Source organism: Seriola lalandi, unplaced genomic scaffold, assembly GCF_002814215.2.
Source record: "Seriola lalandi dorsalis isolate HSWRI2012SDOR001 ecotype SW California unplaced genomic scaffold, Sedor1 jcf7180002054464, whole genome shotgun sequence".
NCBI lineage: Eukaryota > Metazoa > Chordata > Actinopteri > Carangiformes > Carangidae > Seriola > Seriola lalandi.
The window spans coordinates 657,427-681,737 of NW_019525017.1; the positions used below are offsets into that span (position 1 = coordinate 657,427).

General features: G+C 43.5%; 1 protein-coding gene across 2 annotated transcripts in view; it reads right to left on the reverse strand.

Moving 5' to 3' along the window:
- Positions 1 to 22,603, reverse strand: part of capn15 (calpain 15) — a 38,256-nt gene extending 15,653 nt beyond the window's left edge. The window contains exons 1-2 of one of the 2 annotated variants that reach the window (XM_023411326.2): positions 22,360 to 22,603; positions 5,386 to 7,039 (exon numbers count right to left, since the gene is read on the reverse strand). In XM_023411326.2, the coding sequence (XP_023267094.1) occupies positions 5,386 to 7,017 (1,632 nt within the window). In that variant the 5' untranslated portion in view covers positions 7,018 to 7,039; positions 22,360 to 22,603. Of the gene's footprint in view, positions 1 to 5,385; positions 7,040 to 17,765; positions 20,228 to 22,359 lie in introns of those variants that run through there. The other variant, XM_023411325.2, reaches the window with a different exon arrangement.
- Positions 22,604 to 24,311: the final 1,708 nt, after the last annotated feature.

Here is a 24,311-nt window from a genome sequence, read left to right on the forward strand (position 1 = left end):
ACGCAACCCTATACGGTTTCCTATTTGTGGTGTCAGAAGTGGGCTCCGACAGTTATGTTGCGAGGCAGGCAGGGGGATGTATTGTGGGCACCCCACTGATGGCTCACAGTGAGGCGAATTGATTAGTTGCCATGCCCCACAATCCAATCCTGTAGCCTGGATGCAGTGTTTGCTACCCGACAGAATCACTTTGACGGTGCCTTACAGCCCCAACCATCTGAGGTCTCCATGTAGCTTAGCAATTCTGTAGCTCACTGGTTTATGTTTGACCCTTGTACTGGCTTTTATTGTGTGGGCTTAGGGGCCAATGTGGATTTACCACAGAGGTGGAGAGTGAAGCTTTGGCCCTGAACACTTACAGAGACTAAATTTCAAATGAAAGTCACCCAGAGCACAGTATGTACATAAACAAGACTATAGAGTAATGAGGAAAAACAAGACTGTGACCAGTGAGCAAGAGGTTAAAGAGTCAGCCTCATTAAGTCCAAATTGCCCGTGTCAGAGCACAGCTCCAGCTGTAAGGTAGTTACTGTGGCTTCTCTCTTATGAGGCAAGTGCTAATGCAGAAATGATTCCTAATTTTTTTACCCTGCTATTCAAACACACAACGTGATTGGTTAAGCTAAGACGATAAAGTATTTTTCTAAATTCTAATGGGTAGCCACATACCGGTTAGCTACATAAATAAGTTAGTATGCCCAGATACTTGCCACCAAGCATTCGACCATCTGCAGACATTATTCCATTTAATCTGGTGAGTCAGGTGTGGACATAGTTCAATCAAATTTAGAGCGCCACTGTGTTGCAGTGGTTAACACTGTCGCCTCACAGTGAGAGGCTCTGGGTTCAAATCCCTTTCTGTGTGGAGACTGCATGTCCTGTGTGGAGTTTGTTCTCCCTGTGATTGCCTGTGGTCTCTCCAGGTTCTTCAGCTCCCACAGTCCAAAATAAGCACATCAATTGCTGGGTTTAAAGTGCCCATAGGTGTGAGTGGCTGTTTGTCACTATATGTCAGACCTGTGATAAGACTGGTTACCTGTCCAGCTTGTACCCTGCCCTCGCCCAATGTCAGCTGGGATTGGCTCTAGCCCTCCTGCGACTTTAAGCGGTATAGATAATTGATGCTCCAAATTTAGCCTAAGCTGGGTGTTTGATGCAATGCTATGCATTAGCTGAGTTTTACATTCAGTGTTTTAAGATTTAATTAATTATTTTGAGAACTACTTTACTGTTTGGCAGGTAGATGCTTATTTTCTCACTCTCTCATCTGCAGGTTAAAGGGAACTTTGGTTGATGAATAAACCACAAGGGCCTGATGATGCTAGTAAACAGTACACACAGTGTGTGCCAGGATATTCTGCCATGTGCTTCCAACATATTTTCAACCCATTTCTTTCACATCCAGAGGGTACTGCTGTTGCACCCACCTCTTATATCATGGACATATTCGAGCCAATTGTTCCGGTTATTTGACAGAGTTATAGACAGACAGACAGAGATAATCAGCAGGGTCGTCTGCTGCAGTCTGTCTGTGAGGCGAAGACTGTGCTGTACAGGCTGAAATTAAGTCTATTCACATCAAGAGCGCAAAAGATGTTATATGAGGATAATGTCTTTTCAGGGACAAGGTCTAAATCTAAGTAAGTAATCAGAATCTATGAACTAATTCAAACTAAATGCTTCATTTTCTGAGTGCCTCACAAACAAGCCGATCCCCATAGACATACAATATACTAATAATAATGATGATAATATATTAAAATGTATGTAAGATTATGTACAATTAGATAACAATTTAAGTAATAAGATAAAGAACATTACTACCAAAGTACAAACTATTACATTTCTGGATTGTGTAAGGACTATGAATAACATGCACATATACAAACATTTCCCCGTAATTCAGGCTGCGTTGTTGTGACGTCTACCAGTGTAAGTCTAGCTGTGCGTCCTCATCGAGTGTACCTGCTGCTGCTGTCTCTGATTCTAGCACTGGGCACATGCCAGCGTGCAAACCCAAGACTGCAATCAGCCAATTCTGTGCTGAGCTAAGAAAACCTGCTGCCTTTCAGCATCTCCCAGACTACACACAACTGGCAGCCACACAAGGCCTTTTCTGAGGATAGTAAGCTTGTAGCGAGACATCTACATGTTACAGACAACATATTGATCTTGGAAATATGTGGTGACAAGAAACTATAGAGCTGGATTTCACAGCGCCACACTTATTAAACCCAAAACAAAAGCGTCCCAGAACAACCTGGCATGTACAAGACTGTCACAGGCAGTGAGAACCTGTCACTGCAGGCAGTCACAACTTACAATCCAACATGTAAACCAAAACCCCAGATAAAATCCCGAGTGTGGCAAAAATTCAAGCAACAAATAGCACATAGAGTGGTGTTAAGAGGAAAAATAAAAACAAATCAAAGTCAATCTGTTGCCATGCAGCATCTTTTTGTTGCTCCATCAGAGGTTGACATGGAGAGGTAACAGAGGAACCAGTTCCAGCCATGCTGAGTTTTACAGTTCACAAGCGGCGCTGATGGCTCTTAGTAGCATTTACTCGTTTGGCACAGTGAGTAAGCGGACACGCTCTGGGGCACTGGCACCAAGAGCACACCTCTCGCTCTCAAAACCAATCAAGGAGAGTAGAAAAGCAAAGAGGCAGGAGAGATTAACTGCACTCAGGTGAAGAGAGAATAATATTTCTTACACAATAACGCTTCACACTTCACTTTTGGTCTTTATTGATTGCTGCAATCTGGATAAACTCTCCAGTAACTTCTACAGTAAATTTCATCAGCAACACAATCTGCCATAACCCGACAGGTCTGGAACTAAACAAATAAAAACTTATGGTCTGAAACTTTGCACCGTGTTTGTGTGAATGGACTGCCCACACACACCTTGTAACAGGCTAAACCAAAAGCTTTTATCATTATTACATTTTCACCACCGGTGCTGTGATGCTTGCCAAGTGTTAATGCCTTGACAGAGATGGATTAGAAAGACTAGCGCCTCTTTCTTACCAATTTTACCTCCCTTCATCTCTCTGACCCCTAAAACCGAGCTGCAGCAGTTGATGCTGTTAGTGATTACATTCACTATAGGGAAGAGGATCATTTCTGCTCCTCTCCTCTCTAGCTCTGCTGCTAAAAATAGACCAGCCCCTGTGTTCACCTTAGCACATACACATACACATACACACACACACACAGCCAGCCAGCCACACATTTTAACTGCTACACTGGAGAATTGAGTGCAGTCATGTGGAGAAGGTGGGATGGAGGTGGAGGGGGTGCGCTGGGTGGCAAGGGGAAAGCATATTTTGAGATATTAGCAGAGAGGAAGAAGAAGAAGAAAAAAAAAGGAACAGGATGAGCATGTGAGGATGGATGTGATGAAGGAGATGGGATAAAAAAGGAGATGAAGAGGGGGAAAGTACTTTGAAGAGTGCAGAGGGGCAGAGCTAGAGAGAAGGAGGCCTAAAATATTTGTCGAAAAAAAAAAGGAAAGATGATAAAAGAAAGAGTAGTTTAAATGTCGAACTTAAATTAGGTAAGAGGAGGGGAAGGTGGGGATGAGGGACCTCGATATCCTTCCTTCCTACTGAGCCAACTTCCCTCCCACGCTCACAGCAGTGGGCCCTGTGACTTTCAAAGAAGGCATTAATAATGCATTTTAAAGCTCACTTCATGCTATTGTAAACATGGCATGATAGGTGCCATGGCGGTTAAGAAAGTGGGCACGCATCACACACACCCAAATATATTCAGAAAATATAAGCTTGGTCCAAAAAAATTATTTTTAAATAAATAAATATATAATAAAAAAAGTTCTGGATTCTGCAACACCCACATTTTCTCTGAGGTTTAATTAGTCCAATCAGGTTTGTCTCATTAGCAGAGGTGTTAGTCGTCTTAAAAAATGGTCTCAAATGAACCCCTGTGACAGCCCTGAGAATATCCATGACAACATAACACAGGCTTATCAAACGTTCATTGCAGAGACAAAGTGAGCATGAAGTGGTGTGATACAAAGCAGCAACATAAAAGGTTGTCACACCTTAAATTTAGTTGCTAGGGAAGACATCTCCGTTTCCTCAAACAGCTGTGACAATTTGACTCAGACCAATAATCGGAGCTCATGATGTTTCCTCATCTTTGAACATTAAATGCTGAGGCGCTGGATCATTATTTTAGCTCATTTTGACACACAGACAAGCCTGCAATTACAAAAGCACAATTGCACAATTAGCCTTTTCTCTATTAAGAAAAAAAAAAAAGCCTTTAATGATCAAGTTGTTTCCATGTGACAGTTATGCAACTTAATGAAAATGTTCCGTTTCAGGCTGTATACTGATATAAAAAGGAGCGTTTAACAAGAACCACAGCTCTGATGTTTTAATAACTTGGCGAATGGAAGCAGTTAGGTTCACTTTAAAGGGAAATTACATTCAGAATGATCAAAAATGTTTTTATCTCTCACAGACAGGTCTGCCATTATACAGTAAAATGTATTTCATTAAGTAGTCTAATATCTCCCAAGAACTTGTGGTTAGAGTCAACGGAGGACAGGAAATAGAGTCTGACTCAAACTAAGCTGTCAGGATTTGAAAAAAACCCATCCCAATAGAGACTATTAAGAACTCTCCTAATACAGAACTCTCCCAGAGTCTCCAGATACAAGAGTTACAGTCCTGCAACAGAGAGTTTCAGAATTTTCTGAAGTGATTTCTCTGTGACCGAGGGCAGCTTGTAGTCTGGATAGAAAAATGAGACGCTCTGTATCTGCAGCTCATTTAGGTGGCCAAGATTCACCCGCTGGTCGTTTAAAACGCAGCTAACGAAGCAACTGCAAACAGAGGCAATGACAAAGCCTATTAGCATTTCTCTGAAATTAGAGACATTGTGGGAGTGGGAACAATGCCAGAGCCGTAACAAAAAGAGGAATTACAATGAAGGAACTGTGATCTGCAAGCCAATGTGCACCCTGTGACGCATCACACATTGAAATAAGCAGATGTCGACTTCTCAAAGAAGTCAAGGAAAACTCAAGGAAATGAAAAGAAAATGGTGACACATGCGGAACTCATATTTGCAGGGGAACAAATGACCAGTAACAGTTGCCTGTGGATGAAAACTTGCTGCTTGGCTTTACTTGTTCACCCTATAAGGATAATACAGATTCAGTACAATAGAAAAACCTACTAGCTGCAAGTTCTTATGAAGTGATAGAAGTCCAGGTAGTATAAGAAAGCTCACCATAGACTCTTATAATGTTCTAATGACATGTAACACTGTGTCTCTAACCGTGAACCATGTGGCATAAAAGCGTTGATGTTTGTTTTTGTGTTTCCCAGCTACAACATTTTCCTCTTACCTCTCTGCAGAAGCTGACGATGTTCTCCCACAGCTCCTTGGCCTCGCCCTCGTCATTTCGTCGACGGGCCTCTACATGCATACTCTCCCTTCTCTTCAGAGGCTTCACCACTTTGCGAAGGGTGAGGTACTGCTGGGGCGTGTGGCACGCTGCACAGTTCTTGGCCTTGATGTCATTGAGCAGAGTACATGCTGGGCAGCTCCACTGTCCCACCTTCTCTTGAAGGCTCACTGAGGTGGAGGACGAAGAGGAGTTGGAAGCAGCGATAGCAGAGGAGGAGGAAGGGAAGCTCCGGATCTGTTTCCGTGTTTTATGACCCGAGGAGGATGAAGAAGAAGAAGGTGTACAGGAGCATGATGCAGTACCAGACCCCGATGGGAGGCCACAGTGTGTACAGCAGCGGGGCAGGGGCGGCTGCTGCTCCTGAAAGCCATGAAGCTTGGAAGAACCACAGGCTGAGCACTTGGGTGCACCAGTAGGGTTGCGCAGGGTGCACTTGGAGCAGGCCCAGGTGCTAAAGTCCGGGCTGGAGGGGCTGGCCGGGGTAAATCGTACCGTCTCACAGCCTACAAGGTCAATGAGGTCAGCACCAGCCCGCGATGATCGGCAGGCCTCGCACTTAGATGAGCTACCTGGGTTGGGCAATGAGCAGCTAGGGCACTTCCAGGTGGGGGCAGCTGGGGAAGCAACCGGAAGGTGAGGGGTCAGTGGGTGGTGCTGAGGGTCTTCTTCCTCCAAGATACTGAGGCGCTTGCTCGGGTATGAAGGTTCCTGGGGCTGGGCATGTTTGGGCTTGGCTGGCCGCTGTGGGCCTGGCTGGGGTGGCACACTGGCCGCTGAAGGTGAAGTGGGACTGGGAGTGCTGGTGCCTGCGTTCGGTGGGCGCCCTGGAGGGGGCACCTCTCTCCTGCTGCGGGGCACAGGATTGTTCTGGAGGGAGGAGAAAGAAGTAAAGGGGGAGGAGACATGGGGAGGTTCTTGAGGATCGCAAGGAGGGGCTGGGGGAGAGTCATCTGTTAGGTCTATGAGAAGTGGGGCAGCCCCTGCTGTGTGGACAGGAAATCCTAGCACAGGCGTGCGTACCTCAGGCACCACCAGTGCCTCAGGGGGGATTTTAGGCAAAGACAGTTTCCTTGGCCCACCACAGGCAGAGCATGACAGAGCCACGGGTGTGTTGTGCAGTGTGCAGCGAGGGCAAGCCCACCCCGAGTGCTGCCCCTCCAGGCTGCTCACCTCTCCATTGCTCTCAGACCGTCGCAGCACTTCCTCCTTAGCTGGATGCTGTCCATGGGGCTCAAGCAGAACTGTGGGCGTGAGGGTGGGTGTTGGAGGTTCAGTCGGAGCAGACGGGAGGCCGTTGGCAGTGGCGGCTATGGTGGTGGTAGGAGGCGTGTGAGTGGCAGGAGATGGCCCAAAGCCGCAGACAGAGCAGGCTCCAGATCCCTGGGGATTGTTGAGGGTACAGCGAGGACAGGCCCAGCGATGTTCCTCGGTGCTGCTCAGCCGCAAGATCTGGTTAAGGTCAGGTTTCTGGCGTGGTGCCTCACAAATGGAACAGCGAGGTGCTGCGCCGGCATTTAAGAAGGTGCAGCGTCCACATGACCACTCACTGCCTCGCACTGCTGCTGCCATGGAGCCAGGAGAGTGAGAGTGGCTGGAAAACAGTAAACAATGAGTCAAAACACATTCATCAACCAAATCAGTCAGTAATACATTCTGCCATTTAACTGTAATTGCTTAGCAATAATGCGTGCATATTTAGCATGCCGCTACTCAATCATTTCAGCTGTTTGAGTCAGTACTATTGTGAGCAATGTTTGAATTAAGTATGTGTGATGCAAAGTGGGAGGAAAGGAAAAGACGAGAGGAAGATGGGGTCAGAAAGAGTGAGAAATATGGAATAACGACAAAGCCAGAGAATAAATTCATGCTTCCTGTCAACTAAGGGTGATTATATTAAGGAAGAGACGACAGCAAAAACATCTTGAGTCTGCAAGAGGAAGAGAGAAAGACAGAATTAGAAAAGAAAAATAGAGTGTGAGAGGGAAAGATTAGCCAGTGCAGGGGAAAAAAATCAAATCTCCCTCCTGGGGGCACTGAGGGCAGTAAATCCATACACAATGGCCACATGATTAGAGCCAGTAAAACAGCACATAGAGAGAAGAGGAGAGGAGAGGAGAGGAGAGGAGAGGAGAGGAGAGGAGAGGAGAGGAGAGGAGAGGAGGCTGCTGTTGCCTCAGAATTTTAAGGCAAGAGTTCCTCGAGTCCTCCTGACTGACACTGGAAAAAAAAACACAGGCTCTCTTCCACTTCACATTAGCACCTCTCTCCCCTTTTACTCAGGGCATGTTAGTGCAGGATAGACAGGGGCAACTTAAGGTCACGTCAATCCTGTGCCCAAATGAATTTCCAAATGAATTTTGAATGGATAAGTCTTCTAAGTCTGGCAGAGCACTTATGACTGGCATATTTTAATGACAAATTATTCATACTACTGGATTTATGGCGATTCAGAAACAACTACTATCAGCACCTTGAACAGGACATCAACAGTGTGAACAGTGTAGAGGGAAATGTGAGGAAAGGAAAACAAATCAATTTTAGACAGTTTTGATTTAGAAGCAGAGGCAGTAATTCGTCTGTCTAGTCAGGCTCCTACGTTGATTTCCACCTCCTCCACATAATAACCTACAACAGTCTGTTGTTTTGAATTGACTTGTATGTACAGTTCACTCTGTGTGCCTGCAGTTCAGTCAATCTGACTTATTGATAGTGGGTATATTAGGGCTTTTTGGGTGGAAGCAGAACAGCTCGATACCTCAAGCGGGGGTTTGGAGAGAGACGGCCCAGAGGAAAAATGTCAGTGTCACTCAAGCTGCTCATGTGTGAATGCCAACACAGAGAAGGTAATTTGGGAATTGTAAGGTAGCGGAGGGTAAGGTGCTAAGAGCTAGAATACTTCAATGCTGTTTATATTGATCCCAGTGGCAAAGATGCTGTCCACAGAATGACCGCAGAGCTTGCGGATCCGGTCACATTTATCCCTCTTCATTATATTTTGGCCGCAGAACTATGCCCACATCTAAGGCTGCCGCGGCATAGCTTTTGTTAGGGAAGTAGAGGTTAGTGGCTATTTGTGAAATGTCTATAAAGCCTGTTTTTCTGATAATCCTTTTGTTGTTTTCATATTAGGTCATGGAAAAAAACAACCTCACAGCCCATGTGACATTTTTATATAGAAGGGTTTTGTAAGGGTCCTGCTCTTCTCCAATGCAGCACCATGCGTGCTGGCCAGCTGATTAGCCCTTAGTTCAACTCCATTAAGTTCTTTCAAACCAGGCGAGTCATCAAAACCCAGGGGAACATCTTACAGAAAACCTCTCACTCCCAGCTCCTCTCCTCTCGTCAGCTCTCCTCCCTAAGGTAAGGAGGAGAATGACAGCAGGGAAGGGTATTATTGCGTGTTTGTGTCTTACCGCTGGGTGTGTATGCAGGCATGTAGCTATATTTATTTGTATATTGTCTAACTACATTTGTGCCTCAGTTTGTATGTGCACATAGCCACAGGGCGGCAAAAGGATGGAAGTAGAAGGCCCAGTGCTTTACGTCAAGAGCCATTCATTCTCCTGGGCTGAAGTGAGCACTCTAACATAAACCAGGGCGCCAAGAGTGAGGATGAAACTCAGCACTACAATGATAATAATGAGCAAAACTAGATAAACACAATTTTTGCAAAGACACACAGACACAGAGATCAGTACTTAACTCTCTGTTTTGCATTCATCCCATAGTCATATCTACCATGTCCTCAGGAAGCTATCAAATATTAAGTGTTCTTAACCTTAAAAATGAAAATAGAAGAGGTGTCAATGCAGCATCAGTCACTGGGTAACAATATAAAAAAAAGCATTAAAAATGTTTGCGAAAAATGTCTCTTTACTACACTCTGAAAATACTGTATCCATCCTCAACTTGTGCTGTGTCCTCAGACTAAAACACATACCCGCCCCCTCATCAGTTTAGTTAAATGTGGATGAATTAAGTGGCAGCCCCATGCTAGCATCGATGGCACATGTTCACACCGTGCTTCGCTCTCCAAAGGCCTGCCTATGTGAGGGCTGCAAACAGCAATGACGACGGCAGCAACAACAACAACAACTACAACAACAAGTGTCAACACCTCATGTTTGATGACAGGTTCCTCCCTGTGGCGATTTCCATAACTGTCAGGCCTCTTTCATCTCCAGCGAGAGAGCAAAGTCATGGTGTCAGCCACACGGAGACTTTGTCAAAGCAATTGATTTGGTTCTTGCTGGAGCGTAGGGATTGCAAATTCATTATGTGTTTCTATCTGCAGCAGCTGCTGCAAGAGCTTTTCCTCAAAATGATCAGTCTCTCAAGGAATTTTTAATATCTAGCTTAATTATCTCATTATCTGTTGTAAGCATTATACCTATCAAATGAAAGAACAGGCGATGAACCATACTACAACCATAATCCTGATCCTCACTTAAAAGGATGCATTATGGATGCAGCCTGAGTGTACACACACACACACACACACACACACACACCCTTTTATGTACAGTACATGCCTGCAGCAGAGGATGAACCACTATAGCATGTGATCCTGCATTCTGCTTAAAAGGATGCTTTCCGTGTGCATGTTCCACTCATTCACTGGAGTGAGCACAGACACGTAAAACACACATAAACACATGCACACACCTTTTGTCCTTGGCCCTGTGTTTAGTGGAGCTGCTTTAGAAGTGCCCACTTCAGCTCCTCAGTTCCCCAGTGTCGCAGACCTGGGCAGGAAGCCAATAGCTTACAGTGGAGAGAGAGAGATAGTGCGAGAGAGAGAGACAGAGAGCTCACCTCTAGAAAACCCACTTTTTGTGCAATGAAGTCCTCAATGCCGCATGCTGCCCATAAAGTACCTGCTCCTAGTCTAAATTCACTTAAGTAAGAGCATCAGTGACCTCTGGCCAATTTTTCAATGCTTCACTGGACGCAAGACAATCAAAAGAGCACTAGAGCAGACTATTACAGGGAGTGTGAGCTCTAAAACGCTCAGTGAAAATGAGCAAACCACTAACATCATGGTAAGGGGAAAAAGTTAATTTGACTGCCGCAACTTAGATGTCTGCAAGGAAGTCTGCAGGCCTGAGAGAAAAAAGGGTACCCATGAGGAGCAGACAGAGTTAAGAGGTAAAGAATGCAGACAATGATGAATGTAGGATGGGTCAGTGAGGCTGCAAAAAATCCGAAGGCTGGGGTACACCTACAAAAGCACTGTTGATGGTGTGCAGGTCACCTATGGCTGGCTACTTGGATTCACTCCACACAGTGAACTCAGTTACGAGATCAAGTGAGCCGAGTCTCGCCAGCTTCTCCCTGCTTCGCTGTGAGACATTTGGCCTTTGTGCGACAGTCATTAGCACTACCTTTCCAAGGTTGGCCCTGAGCCCAGGGCCTGAGGGGAAGGTGTGGTGCGCTCCTTCGCCACTGGGGGCAGAGAGTTTCGGCTTCATTCATTCAACACAAAACCAAGTATCAAAACAAAACTGCCTGTCATCATTGTTGACAGCCATTTTCCTTGGTAATTAAACATGTCTACACTGCCTCAACAATCACATTCAACTAATAAAGAAAGAACATCAAAAATCCTAGGGACAAAAATATCGTACTATGAATTAACATCAACACTTAACTCCTTAACTCCTCCTAAATGAATCTTGGGATTACACTATGGTAAAACAAACCAGGAGTCAGTCAGCACTTCAGAGATATAACATAACAGATGGTCTGTCAGTCAGCATACAGCAAGTGTCACACAGGGTTTCCATGACAGTTTATATTGTGACTAGCAGCGCTTTAAAAACACAAGGTTTCTTACTCAGAGCCTTGACTGTAGACACTAACAACCACACAGAATGCGTGGATCCCAACATACTTTTTATACTATACACTCATTGCAATTAGACTGACAGCTAATAATTACAAATACATGTTTTAACATGTGTGTGTACATAATTTAGTACATCTGACAATAAGATATCATAATAAGACAATAAGTCAGCTTCCTGGTATGAGGCCACATTTGCCAGACAAAGAAACAGGACCCAACTGTAACTAGGTGCTGGTATACATTAGTGTGAAGCTTGTACTGAAAGCCACATAAAGCACATGCCAAGACAAATTAGCTGCAAGCTAAACCTCAAGGTAACCACAAGGTGTGTAGCCTTCGTATATGATAACTATTTTCCTACTAAGATAAACTCGGCTAAATGGCTCACCAGTCACTGCATGGGGTGAAGCGAACTTGCCCATATGGGGGTTGCTCCTGATCAATGATGTGCCCAATCCATACAGAGCTGGGTCAAGCTTGTCAGTACACTTTAAATCTCTTTGAAAGGGAATTGTAGCCACTGCTTAAATCTGCTTTCTAATAAATTATCATCAATAGATTTCAACTACAAATGAGAAAATTAAGATTCCAAATATTAGGTAATTACTGTATCACATTTAAAAGACCATCTCAAATCAAAAAAACCAGCACTGAAGCAAATGGCTCATTAATTAAATACCCAAATTTTCCTATAATCAACAATTATCCGTTTTAATTTGGGAAAACATCAAATATGGTCACAGCTTCACAAATGTTCAGACCATTAGTAATTGAATATTGGGGGTTTTTTTTGGGTTGCATGTTGAAGCAATTTTAAGACACTCACACAGGGTCAATTAAGCCTAATGAATTATCAATAGATTAATCAATACTGCAAACAATCAGAGCCATACTATCTTGCCTTCACGCTAAAGCTGCAAAACACCATTTCATTCTGTAATCCTTGCTAGTTACCTTTACAGTATTTTGTAATGGACCTACATTTACTATTAGATTATTGTTTATATAAAGTATTAAGGTCTATATTACACTATAATTTGCTTTTATCATTTTAAATAATTTAGCTATTTTCTTCTGCTTCCGTTGCTTCCTCTTAGGATTTCAGTTGTGTTATACTGTATCCCTTCGTCAGCTGTTTTCTTTTTATTTCAACTTTTTATAACTACAAAACTAATTTCCCCACAGGACTGAACAGTTTCATCCAATCTCATATTAAATATGCTACACCTGACCCGTTGATAATGCATTCGATTTGTTATTTGTTGCAGCGCTCACATCGTTTAATGTAAACATTCTCCTGGGTCATTTGAATTTCCTCGCAAGCAGCTTTGCAGCATCAGTTATCTGGGATCACTAACAGGCCGCATGAGGCTGGATAACTCTAGGTAGCCTGACTGTGTTGATAACACTTAGCGAGACAGACTCCAGATGTAGCCCCCACCCTCCTCCCTCCACACACACTCAAACACACTAAAATAAAGTGAGTCACTCTTGTGATAAATATTTACAAGCGCCGTTTTGTGTGAACACAGGGAGAGAACTGAAGACTTAGATCTGGAGCTTATAAAATGTTTATGTTAGAAAAATGTGATGGCCATTGTGCACTGGACAATGAACCTGTTTAATAGCTGCGACCATCAATGTGACAGAGATGCAGGGAGTGATTTTCATAACTACCATCTGCGAGGGTATTACCCAGGTGTGCAAGCATTACTGCTTCTGCTTTCTGTTGTCTTTCACTTCCTCCATGCAAACACCACTGGCAGAGACACTGATGATGCCAACTAAATGATGTTTCTTGTTTAACAGAGCAGAGCTTGTTATTAAAAATTATACTTATCAGAGGCCAATGCGCCCTTGGATCAGACAAGCTGTAAAAAAAAAAACGATAATGAATGTTGAAACGTTCGGCTGCATCTGAAACACACCCAGAAAACTCTGGTGACCGTGATTAGATCAGCACTTTCACACATTCTTTACCAGACTTGAAAAAACCAACTGAGAATGTATTTTACCCCTTCAATAATGAATGTGGTCTGTCTGCAGCAGTTTTACTGGCAAAATTTTTGTTTATCACTTCATTATGGGATTTTTCTTGCCTGTGAGATCAGAGCAACCTCTTCACTTAAAAGTAATTTTCCCCTAGCAAACAGTCCTGCCGTGCTCTCAGAGGCGCGGATGAGTCAGGGTCAGATTCATCTTAAGAACCTCCTTTCTACCTGCCAGCTAATATGTGGTGGCATGATGAATATGACTCATTAATAATCAACCCAGGCAGGACTCCACCATTCATTTGTTACAACAAACATTATGAAGCAGAGCCACTGACTTATACTTATTTGAGATGAGTATCTAGAGCCCAAACTTTAGCAGCAGGTAAAGAGTTTCGACTCTGAAGCCCTGAGACTTGGTAAAAAGGGATTGGTGACAGTGAAGCCTGAGTCATAGGGGACAACACAACAACATAATTAGGGAAGTTCTGATGAAGTGACATTGAGCAGGACACATTTTAATGAGATGAGAGACTTCTTGAGACAGAACATGAGAACAGAATAGGTTTATAAAATGTTATAGTACTGGCGTTGGGACAAAGACTACTATCAGAGCAAGTTAGACAAAAGGTCTTTTGAAAAAGTGCCCTTAGGGTGAGACATTCCTCCAATAAGCTTTGCGGAGGCTATGCACTAAGAACAATTTTAAAAGCTGAATAAATATTCCCCTCTCATGAAAATGGAAGAGCGCACGAAGGGTGTGATGCTGTAGAAACAAGGGTGGCGTTGTGTAAATATTATGTGTCAGGGTAACGCCATGCATGAGAATATCTTAGTCTGGTTGCGCTTTTTATGATGTCAAGTTCAACACAGTTCATTGCTATTGTTTTTATGTGGTTGTTATTATGTAAGCCGGGCCCAGATGATCACACCTTATGATCAAGGCCTCATAACCCAGGACTATTATTAAAATAAGATGTGACTTAAAAATGTCTTCCGAAGAAGACACTGGAGATACCAAGAATACAAATACTGGTCAAGAAAGGAGAAAATAAACGGAAAGAATGCCAGTCGCTTCTGACCTCTAGCTATGCCCTCGGTGAATATTTCACGACCAGCGTTCATTTATGACAAGTGAATCTGTCAGCGGTGGAGACAGCTTCAGACATTTGAATATTTAAACAGAAGAAACCATCTGACTTGGTTTCAGCAGACATCAGAAGCAGGGAGCAAAGCGAGAGCAGGCAGGAAGCTGGCAGGAAGTTCCACAATCAGGGAGGAAGAAGGGAAAGAGATGGCAGGGGCACGGTGCTGCTGCTCATCTCAAGTTCCTGCAGGCAACCGAAGCTGGAGGGCAGGAGCACTGCTGACACAGCGTTGCCTCCAGCCAGAAGGGAACTTCTCAAACAGGCAATACAAAGTATTGTTTTACTTGCTGTTACCAAGGCACAAAAAGGCAAACCAGTGGGAAAAACACTTGCCATGAGGTTGCTCTAGCTCAATGGCTTCTACCTGACATCACTAAACACTGACATTAGTAATTAGCAGGTTACATGGTATTCTTCCAGAGGTGCCATTTTGCAGCACAGGTTTCATTCGTGTGCGAGACTGGCAGGTTACCATGTGTGGTCTTATCTAGGACCCAATGAAATTAGGTTACTGAACATATGCTACACATTTCCATGGCAACAAGAGTGGGGGAATCTGTAATCATGTCAGTTGCAGTGCCAGTAGGCAATTTTTTTTCTTGCCGCATCAATCCTCTGTTTTCCAAAGAAAGCCACACTGTGAGACAAAGCCAGCATGCCAAATCTGTTCTGGAGGCTTGGGGACTGTCCTGACGCGGCCCTGTCTTCATCAGACAGACAATAGCAATAGCGCGTTGAAATAATTCAGACATAAACATGGCCAGTGACCATGCTGGTCCAATCCAAGTGGACCCATTTTAATCCAATTAAAGGGAGGAGAGCCAGTGGAATGGAGCTGGAATAAACGCCATCATCCATCATGCTGGGACAGTAGAGACACTGGGATCGACTCTGGAGAGAGCACACACTGATTTTAATGGCTCAGGGCTTCCACCCAAGGCCATGTGAACGCAACGCACTTGCAATAAGGAGCCAAGATAAAATCAAGCACATTATTGATTAAAACAGAGAAATGATTGAGATTCCAAAGTTATAAAACATTGTGGCTCACACAACTACACCTCTGTTGCAGACCTTTGTCTGCTGAGTGGGTTTTTTTTATTTTTTTATCTTGAGTGAACCTTTACAGATGAGCTACTGATTCAGACAGTGCACACAAACACTTCCCAAAGTCAATGGGTCACTGTTGGATGAAAACAAATTGAAAGTAGCCAAGGACAGGAGTGTTCATGTGGTCTCCAAGCTAAGAAAAACAAGGGAAATAAAAGGTTTTATAGGACAATATATTAGAGAATAAACTCTATGAGGATGGCTGAAGTTAAGCTGTGCTCATAGTGTTCTGTTGTTTCTATATTTCATGCTCTGTCACAGCTCAGCAAAGCTTGCCTAACGTTGTTAGGCTCACAGAGCAGTGCGTCTATGTGCATGAGACTGTGAGCGAGTGTATGTATGAGAGAGCGGGAGTGGGGGTAGATAAGAGGGCATGTTCCAAGTGCTGCTGCACAGTCTTTCTAAAACATCTATTGTCAGAATATGTGTGTGCGCGTCCCTGTCTGCCTTGCAGCAGTAGACAGTAATGGTGTGTGCTGTCTATCTGTGCATGTCTGCACGTGTTTATGTGCTCCGCTGACCGAGGGTGCAGTCTGATTGGTGATGGAGGCAGAGGCTTGTTGCTACAGAGATGCGGGAATGCAATGGAAGACTCTGTTGAATAAAAAACAGGTTGACTGCATGATGCAAAACTACACTGATGGAATTATCTACACACTACACACTTCAGTTTCAGTCATGCATGGAGGTATGGTTGATGGAAAGTCTGAGCTAAACCCAGCCCCTGTCTATACTTTAAAACTCTTAGAAGAGTAAGCAGGGGAAACCATGACAGCCTTAACTATTAAATGTAGAGCAACTGCAAGCAAAGCATTGACAGCGGCAGGCAGGATTCAAGAAAGATGAAAGCCCAACTGGAGACTGATGCTGAATAAATAATGACATCCATTGTGGGGAAATGTGATCGGGCTCTCTGAAAATCAATAACTAACAACCGGACCATGATGCCCTGAGTGACTCAGCAACAACTTCAATACACTACAAGCGGTCGATATCCGCTGCCTGTTTTCGTTTTGGGAGACATGACCCAAAAAAACTGAAGGAAAACTGGAAACACTTCTGAAACAAGTTTCTGTGAGGGCGGTTGAGAGGATCATCTTTTGGAAGAAAAAGTCAGTCAAAACTGCTGGATGAGCTGCACATTCAAACTGAGCTTCTTACAAACTGCTGATAGGCCTTTCACTGTGTTGACAGTGATTCAGAAGGCAACGAATGGAACAATGGATTATTGCACCACAGTCTTTTTTCTAGATACAGTAACTGAATATATCTTTTTCATGCAGTCAATACTGAAAAACACAGTATGTGTGAATAGCATGTCTCTTCCACAAATAGTTTGCCCTGTTAGACATAAATCTCGCTAAACTACACAGCAGTATCTATCTCGAAAAGTAAGTTTGCTCTGGGAGAAATTCGTATTGTAGTCTGAAAACCCCCAACAATTTCAGACAATCAAACTAAGGAGCCTCTATTCACAGTTTTCTGAGGAGGGACAATAGATGTGAGTATTCCCTAAATAAAGAAACACCACAGTGCAGCCACAATTACCAAGGTGCACTCCAAGAGAGTTTCCACTCAGTTTTTATTCATTTTCAAAATTAACACAACTGAATGAAAGCTTGTCTTGAAACCTGATTTTAAAAAAGCATGACAGCAAAACACATCTTCTAATTACCCTTGGGCTGCTTTTCATTGGGCTCACAGAGGTTAGGTCAATCTATCTGTCCAGGCAATCCACTCAGCACTGACTAAACTGAAGCACATACTGTGCAGATGTGCTTGGAGGAACCAATAGGGTGGGATTTTCGTTTACAAATCCGGCTTAGCGAGATTTTGGATGCATCATAGAAAAAAACATCAAAATGTAGGCTTTGATTAGATAAGCTTTGATGAAACAGTGAATTTGATCCATAGCTGTGAGGTTATTGAATCCTCGGTAAGCGTTTATAGAAGTCTATGAAAGAGACAGCATTAAGTTTCTCAAATGGACAACACTGATTAACAGTGTCATTTTACAGCACACATCACCCAAATACTGAAGCCAAATACAACATCAGCACAAGCACACTTACACCCACAGCTTTAAATGACAGCAGTCCTGTGTAATACAACCCCCACTACTCATTCCTCCTACGACTTCCCCAACAACCAGCCAAGCCAGTCCAGTCTTGCCCGGAGTGCACTCAACTGAGAGGCTGGTTAGACGGTGCTGGCTCTTACCTGCGCTCTCGATGAGGCAGTGGGTGCTGCTGCTGACGTGTGATGAAGGTGGTGCCCCACACCGGGCTGCTGTGGCTGTTCCTGAGCCAGCCCACAGGGGGTGACGATGGATAGGGGGTGCTGCGGAAGCCATGGTCCGACTCAGTCTCTGCAGTGAGAGACGAGGCTGAGCTCCCCATCGCCACAGCGATAGGAAATTAGTCTCTGAATGCACTCTGATAGAGAGATCTGCTTGTTTTGTTTGCCCCTGGAGCACAAAAGTTGACAAGGGATCCACAGTTGTATTCAGTGAGACACACTGATTGGGAGGATACTAAGGGGGTTGTTTTGACTACACCAGCAAGCCTTATCATGTGTTTCTATTTGCTGTAAACTTCTTGTTTACAAGTTTCATGCTTCGAATAGGAAGAATTTCCTCCTGCAAAAGAGCTCCGAGGGCGTTTGTGTAAAAACAAATGAAAAACACAGCAACAGGGAATCAAAGATAAGGGTACTCAAAAATGAGTCTAACTTGCAGTGGCCAAGTATGCAGATCAGGGTGGATTTTCCTACAGTGCACAGGAAGAAATTCTCAATTCAAATAGTAATTTGATGTGTGGAGCGCTGATTCCAATGCAGCAGTTGGTCTCTGAGAGGAGAAAACAATTTTCTCACAGCAAAGGCTCATAATTCTGTCTCTTGTAGACTTTAAGCCTGTAGCACTCTGCACCATGTCTTCCATAGTGCCACTCATAATTCCTCCCGCGTTCCCTCTGACACATCTCCCCAGTCTGTGCAGTCTCATGCCTGGTTCCTTTTTCCTTTGCACATGCTCAGAGGTTCGGCATAAGCAGGAAAAGATGTGTGCAGAAGAACATGTGTTCACTGTCTTTCAGCATCTCAGCAGTCACACAGTGCACCTGTGGAAAGCATACGGTTCAAGGAGGGGGTGGGGGGAACCCATCGGGGATGTCACAATAATATCAAGGTCCATAAAGACAGCTGATACTGATCAATGATGGCATAGAACTTGCTGGAATCAAAGTCTCGCAGAATATATTCACAGGGTTATTTACAATGTGGGCAATGCAGAAAAATCAATGCATTGCATTTCCTTGGAAGGGTGTTGGCAAACCTACAAGTATGCTAATGTCCAAGTCTCATCTTTCAGACATCCAGTCTGACTAACAGCTGCTGTGGAGGTTTACCAGTAAAACACCCCAGCTGCATTTTTCCCACTGGATAAAACCTCATGTTTGAAACCTTTGGGAAGGGCTTTTTTCAGAGATGAGGCCATTTCTGGTATTTGCAGAATTCTGGATTTCAACATGAGAAAAAAAAAAAAAAAAAAAAAAACACAACAATAACTCACACGAACTTGGGAATTTAACCTGAAGAAACCCCGGGTACAGGGAGGTGTTGAGTTCTAAGGGAGCTGCTCTTTAAACTTCAACTGTTGCCACAGCGTGAAAATATTTACAGCTCAGCTTGAAGTTCTGTGTAACATCCGACAAAATACCCGAGAGGAATGTTCCGTTTCAGGCTGCGGTGCTCTGCCAACGCAAGGACGGGAGATGATCCTAGTTTCCGCTGTCTGAGAGACACAGCTTAATTTCTGTCTGATCCCACCGCCGAGGCCGCCCGGTCTAGTTCATCAACTTGCTCTTGGATTTATGTGGACTTGCCAGCCTGTCATAGCAAGTCTCTACAGGCGAAGCAGCCGAGGGAAACAAGTATCATTCCAGTGAATGATTCCGCCAAGGGGGGAGAAATCACATTTGCATGCACTTTGACGAGTATCGATAGCTTGTAAAAACCCTGAGGCCGAAGTCTAATGTCAGCTGTATTCCGTGGTTTGTTTTAGCTTTAATTTACATTTAGTATTAGATGTTTATCATGGCACCAACACAGGGATCACATGGGCTTAAATCTATAGTTTAGCTTCCCAGTCTCAGTGAATGTTATACGCTCATACGATCAATAACCGATAATGAACGCATACATAGGTTTTCAATTTAGCCTATTAACAGCGCTGCAAAGCATTACTAATATAAAAAGGTGGTCTGTGTCCGTTTCCACGCAGCAGCTCAGAGGCCAGAGAGAGTACCGTGCAGTGGGCGACATACACGTTTAGGAAACGTGGAAATAGCCAAGGAGGTCTCCTCCAAGAGGGCGCACTCAACCGCAAATTTCACCATCTCCCGCCGGCTTCATTCCTGCCTGTGTTCGTTTCACATTCCCAGCGTTTGGGCTGTAGATGTTGAGCCTGGTTGTCTTACATTAGGAGACATCCTCCTTCCAGTCCCGTTGTCGCCTTGGATGTTAGACTGCTCACAGTGTAAAACTGCTCCATCCCAGAATGCCTGTTTATAATGGTTCCGTTTGGGTTTGTTATGCTCCCATTATATGTCCTTATTGTCCCAATGTAGCGTCATATATTCTTCCAGGGGCTTTAATTCTCCCTCGCTGATAGCCTGAGCGCAGTGAACGGGGATGCAATCTCCTCCTAACAGCGGATTACTGGAGTGTCAGCAGAGCGCAGGCGCACTGGCCCGGGGAGCAGAGAAAAGCTGGAAGGCTGCGTTCACGAGATTTAAATAAACCTCAATAGAGTCCAAGACAGAGAGGTCTCACTCATTAATGTGAATAGTATCCCAGGGTAATGACTGCCAGTGATGGATGTCAGAAACAGATCAGACAAGATGAGGCTTGTTCATTCTGGGAAAACACTTGGCGGTAAAAACACTCAGACACTGTCTTATAGTCGAAATTTCCTTATGTTTTTCTGTTGGTTTCTTGAGAGAGATAAGGCTAACTATCAAGGGCACTGCCAGAGGAGATAGTGAAGGGTTAAGTAGAAGACAGTGGTGACTGCAACATTCATCATTGCTCAACTGTCCCTGCACATTACTGAGATAAGCCTTCAAACTTTCCCTCTCCTCTCTCTTCCACTTCATATCGTTTCACTGACCTCATTCCTGAGCTCTTGTTCTGGCTCTGAATTCACAGTGTTCACCATTAAAACGGTGTACGAAGGCCTAACTCTTACCACATATTTTTATATTCTGAATCATTTGTTGCAGAGGAAGCTTTGGGTTAACTATTAACCATGAAGTACCAGTGCAGCTCAAGCAGACTGAAGGTGTGCCTAGTCATTTGTCTGAAACATAGTTTAACCAGGTTCACAGGTGCCACAAGGGTGTGTTTCTCATGCAGTGTTGCGACTCAAACTGGTCTGTCTGGTAAAGTTGACCTAAGCAAACAATATGTAACATACTTGCTGATGTGGATGCACGTCCAACCCCAATACCAGAATGCATGACTGATGACTGGAGCTTTCAAGAATGTCTGTGTGATACCGAAAGCAGGACACTAACGATTTACTTGTATCAGCTATAAAACTCCATTCAAAGACCAAAAGCAAGCAGGTTGTGCTATCACACTGGGGGTGTTTCAATTTAGCCAAATCTATCAGAGTATCAGATTTACTAAGAAGACATACTAACAACTACAAAGCAGAACATAAATGCAGATATAACTGAATTACCAAAGCAGCTTGCACACATTGTAAGTATAAGGCAGCAAAAACTACACTGATGAGCAACCAAAAAATAAATTACAATAAAAACAAAACAAACAAACAAAACTGAACATAAACCAGGCCAGAAGTCTGAGGACTGCAACCCTTTGTTAAGGCTGCACCTGTCCAAGTGCCACCTGTCTCTATGCAAGTCAGCACCCTGGGATACAGCAGCTGACACAGCCAGTGCCAGAGAGAAAGAGAGAGAAGGAGGGAGAGAGAGAGAGATTGGATTTCATTTCTATTCTCCAGGGACACAGAGGGGGAAGAAGGGAAAGGGAGGATGTGAGCTGATTTCACGGTACATTGTAAGTTGTCATTTCTACACCACCCAAAATGTCCTGACTGTGGCAAGCTTTCTCCCTCTCTCTCTCTCTCTCTCTCTCTCTCCAGTGGACATGCTCAAAGCAGAACACAAATGATTAGACATCCCTCGACAAGTTCACTTTCAAGCAGCCTAATGTAAACAGTCTAGATTTTATTTTGCTGTCAGTTCTACAGTACAGCCAAAGCTTCAACTGGATAAGCTGAGGTCAGGTCTGTGGACACATATCATCCACCAAGCTGAAGAGTCAATGAGCAAGTCAATGTGCTTCTGTAATATCTGGATGCTAATTTATCGACCTGACCTTGCACTCTGACTCGCCCAACTCCCCCAAACTGACAAGCAGAAGAAAAATGCCCATGTTGTCGTTGTATTACACTGTTATGTAAACTGAAACAAATAAAGAGGGGAATTAAGTAAACCTCACAACCGTTATGTGTAACCACTGTTAATTATACGAGACACTGTCACATAATCGATCTATTTGTGGACAAAGTGTAAGCCTGTGAGCCCTGTCAGTAACGCTAACATTAGCCATACAGTGTAGCCAGATGAAAACTCTGAACAGTCCCGTTGAGACAGCGGGAGCCGAAGACGCCGGGGTCCTTGTAAACAAAGACACTCTATATTCACTCATTTGGTCGACATTATCGACGCTGTCCGACAGCTGTGTACTTCGTAAAGCTCACTCAAAACCCGGTTATTCTTACCTCAAGTCGGTAGAAGGGAATTATTCCTGTTTTTCAGTCGTCTGAGCGTTAACTTTTCACAGCCATCGAGACGATAAGTTGTTCCCGGGTTGTACTTTAGCTACCGTAACCTCTCCAGGCTTTAGCTACGCGCTCTTCGCCGCGGTTGCGTGTGACAAACATGTATATGTGTAGTTTATTTTCACTCCGCCAGGTATTAACGGGACTGATGCGACCGTGTTGGTTTACCTCAGACAGCCCAGGAAGGAAGGGGAATCTCCAAGGAGCAAACAGAGAGCAAACGTACGTCAAATGCGTACCAAGGGGTTGTTTGCTGCCGGGGAGCGCCAGTAAACCTACGTAAATTACGTTCAAGAATGTAAAGGCAGAAAACTACATTTCCCATGCTCAACACGGACATTTTCAACTAGGATAGCTGGGTACGAATGTCGTCACCACTGACAAACATAAATAACCAAAAAACATATTCTCTGCCTTACTAAAATAGACTAATGTTGAAATGTGTCATGTCGTATTTACCTTTCCTTATGTTAGCATATATTGTACAAATATCCAAGTTATGACCAGATTTAAATCAAGTTTCATATCGCGGAGTATTCCCATTCTACTTCCATGCCAGTGTCAGATGATGGCACTCTAGTGTCATCTAGTGGTATTGAAATTGAACCATCACCAGTCTGATTTGAACTGTTGTGTTCAACAACGTGTGGTTCTGAATGCAAAACAGATAATTTCACATCTCGAAATGTATATCTCGTTCTCTGCAAGCCTCATTGCTGTTTCTAGAAATGAAAATTATCTAAAGCATCCAACAATGGTGAGATCAGTAGAAGTTCTTTATCCATCAGCCTCTGGTTTGCATCAGCTACACTTGATGGGAGCAGACTTACCGTAGGAGACAAGTGAAGTGCCCTATGATATGATATGATATGATATGATATGATATGATGCGGCTACTAAAATTGTGCAAAAAACTGAAGATAATGAACATATATATATATATCTATATAGATATATATATATACATATCATGCACTGTTGCTGTTGTAACCACAATTATCACCGTGTTACGTGTTACTCATGCTCTAATGTTGAAAGTAGCACATGGGTGAATTTTTCTTTGATCTGTTTTCTTATGTGTGATTGCTTTGAAGCACATGAACTGCAGTCTAAAATGTACTAATCATGGCTACTGCTGCCTCTACTACTTTTGATTACCTGCAGCTTTATCACCACAGATCTGCTCTCAGCAGACATTACAATCCTCTGATGGTTTAGTGATTGTCTATCTGTTTGTCTGCTTTCAAGTTCTTGCAGAATGACACTGGGGGAAAATAACAGTCTGTCAGGCTGGTCTCTACTTATTTACGTCTGGTAGCCATAGTTGCAGGCCATACACTACCACACACAGCACCACGTATGCTTATAAATCATATAAGATGCATCTTTAGTTAGGGTTATTGTCTGGTATTGTGATAATGTAAATCAAAAGTTAAAGGTAAAATATGCCCCTCATAATCTTTGTTTTAGTACCAAACAGTACAGTTTATTGTGACCTATTGTTCTTAATGCAATGTCACAGCTGTTAAGCCTACTTGAATGTTGGTGCATTTGTATATGGGGGCTCATGTAATATTGCTGTAAAGTTTTTTTTCTCTAAAGGGAAATTTATTATTTCCAGTCAACCTAAATAGTGTGGCCATTTGAACTTAACTTTTTAGTAAGCTACAAACCATGACTAGTCTTAATTGCAATTCACGCATAAAACATTGCTGAGAACTTTCCTTATCTTAACTTTATTTGATGTTCATATTTGCTGATTACTCTAACAATAGACATACACGAAAGCTGTCCACTGACTATAATTAATTGAGAATTTAATTTCACCCTGTTTTTTTTTTTACTATGTTGAGTTGTGTGCTATTCCTTTTAAACTATGAGTGAAATTTAAA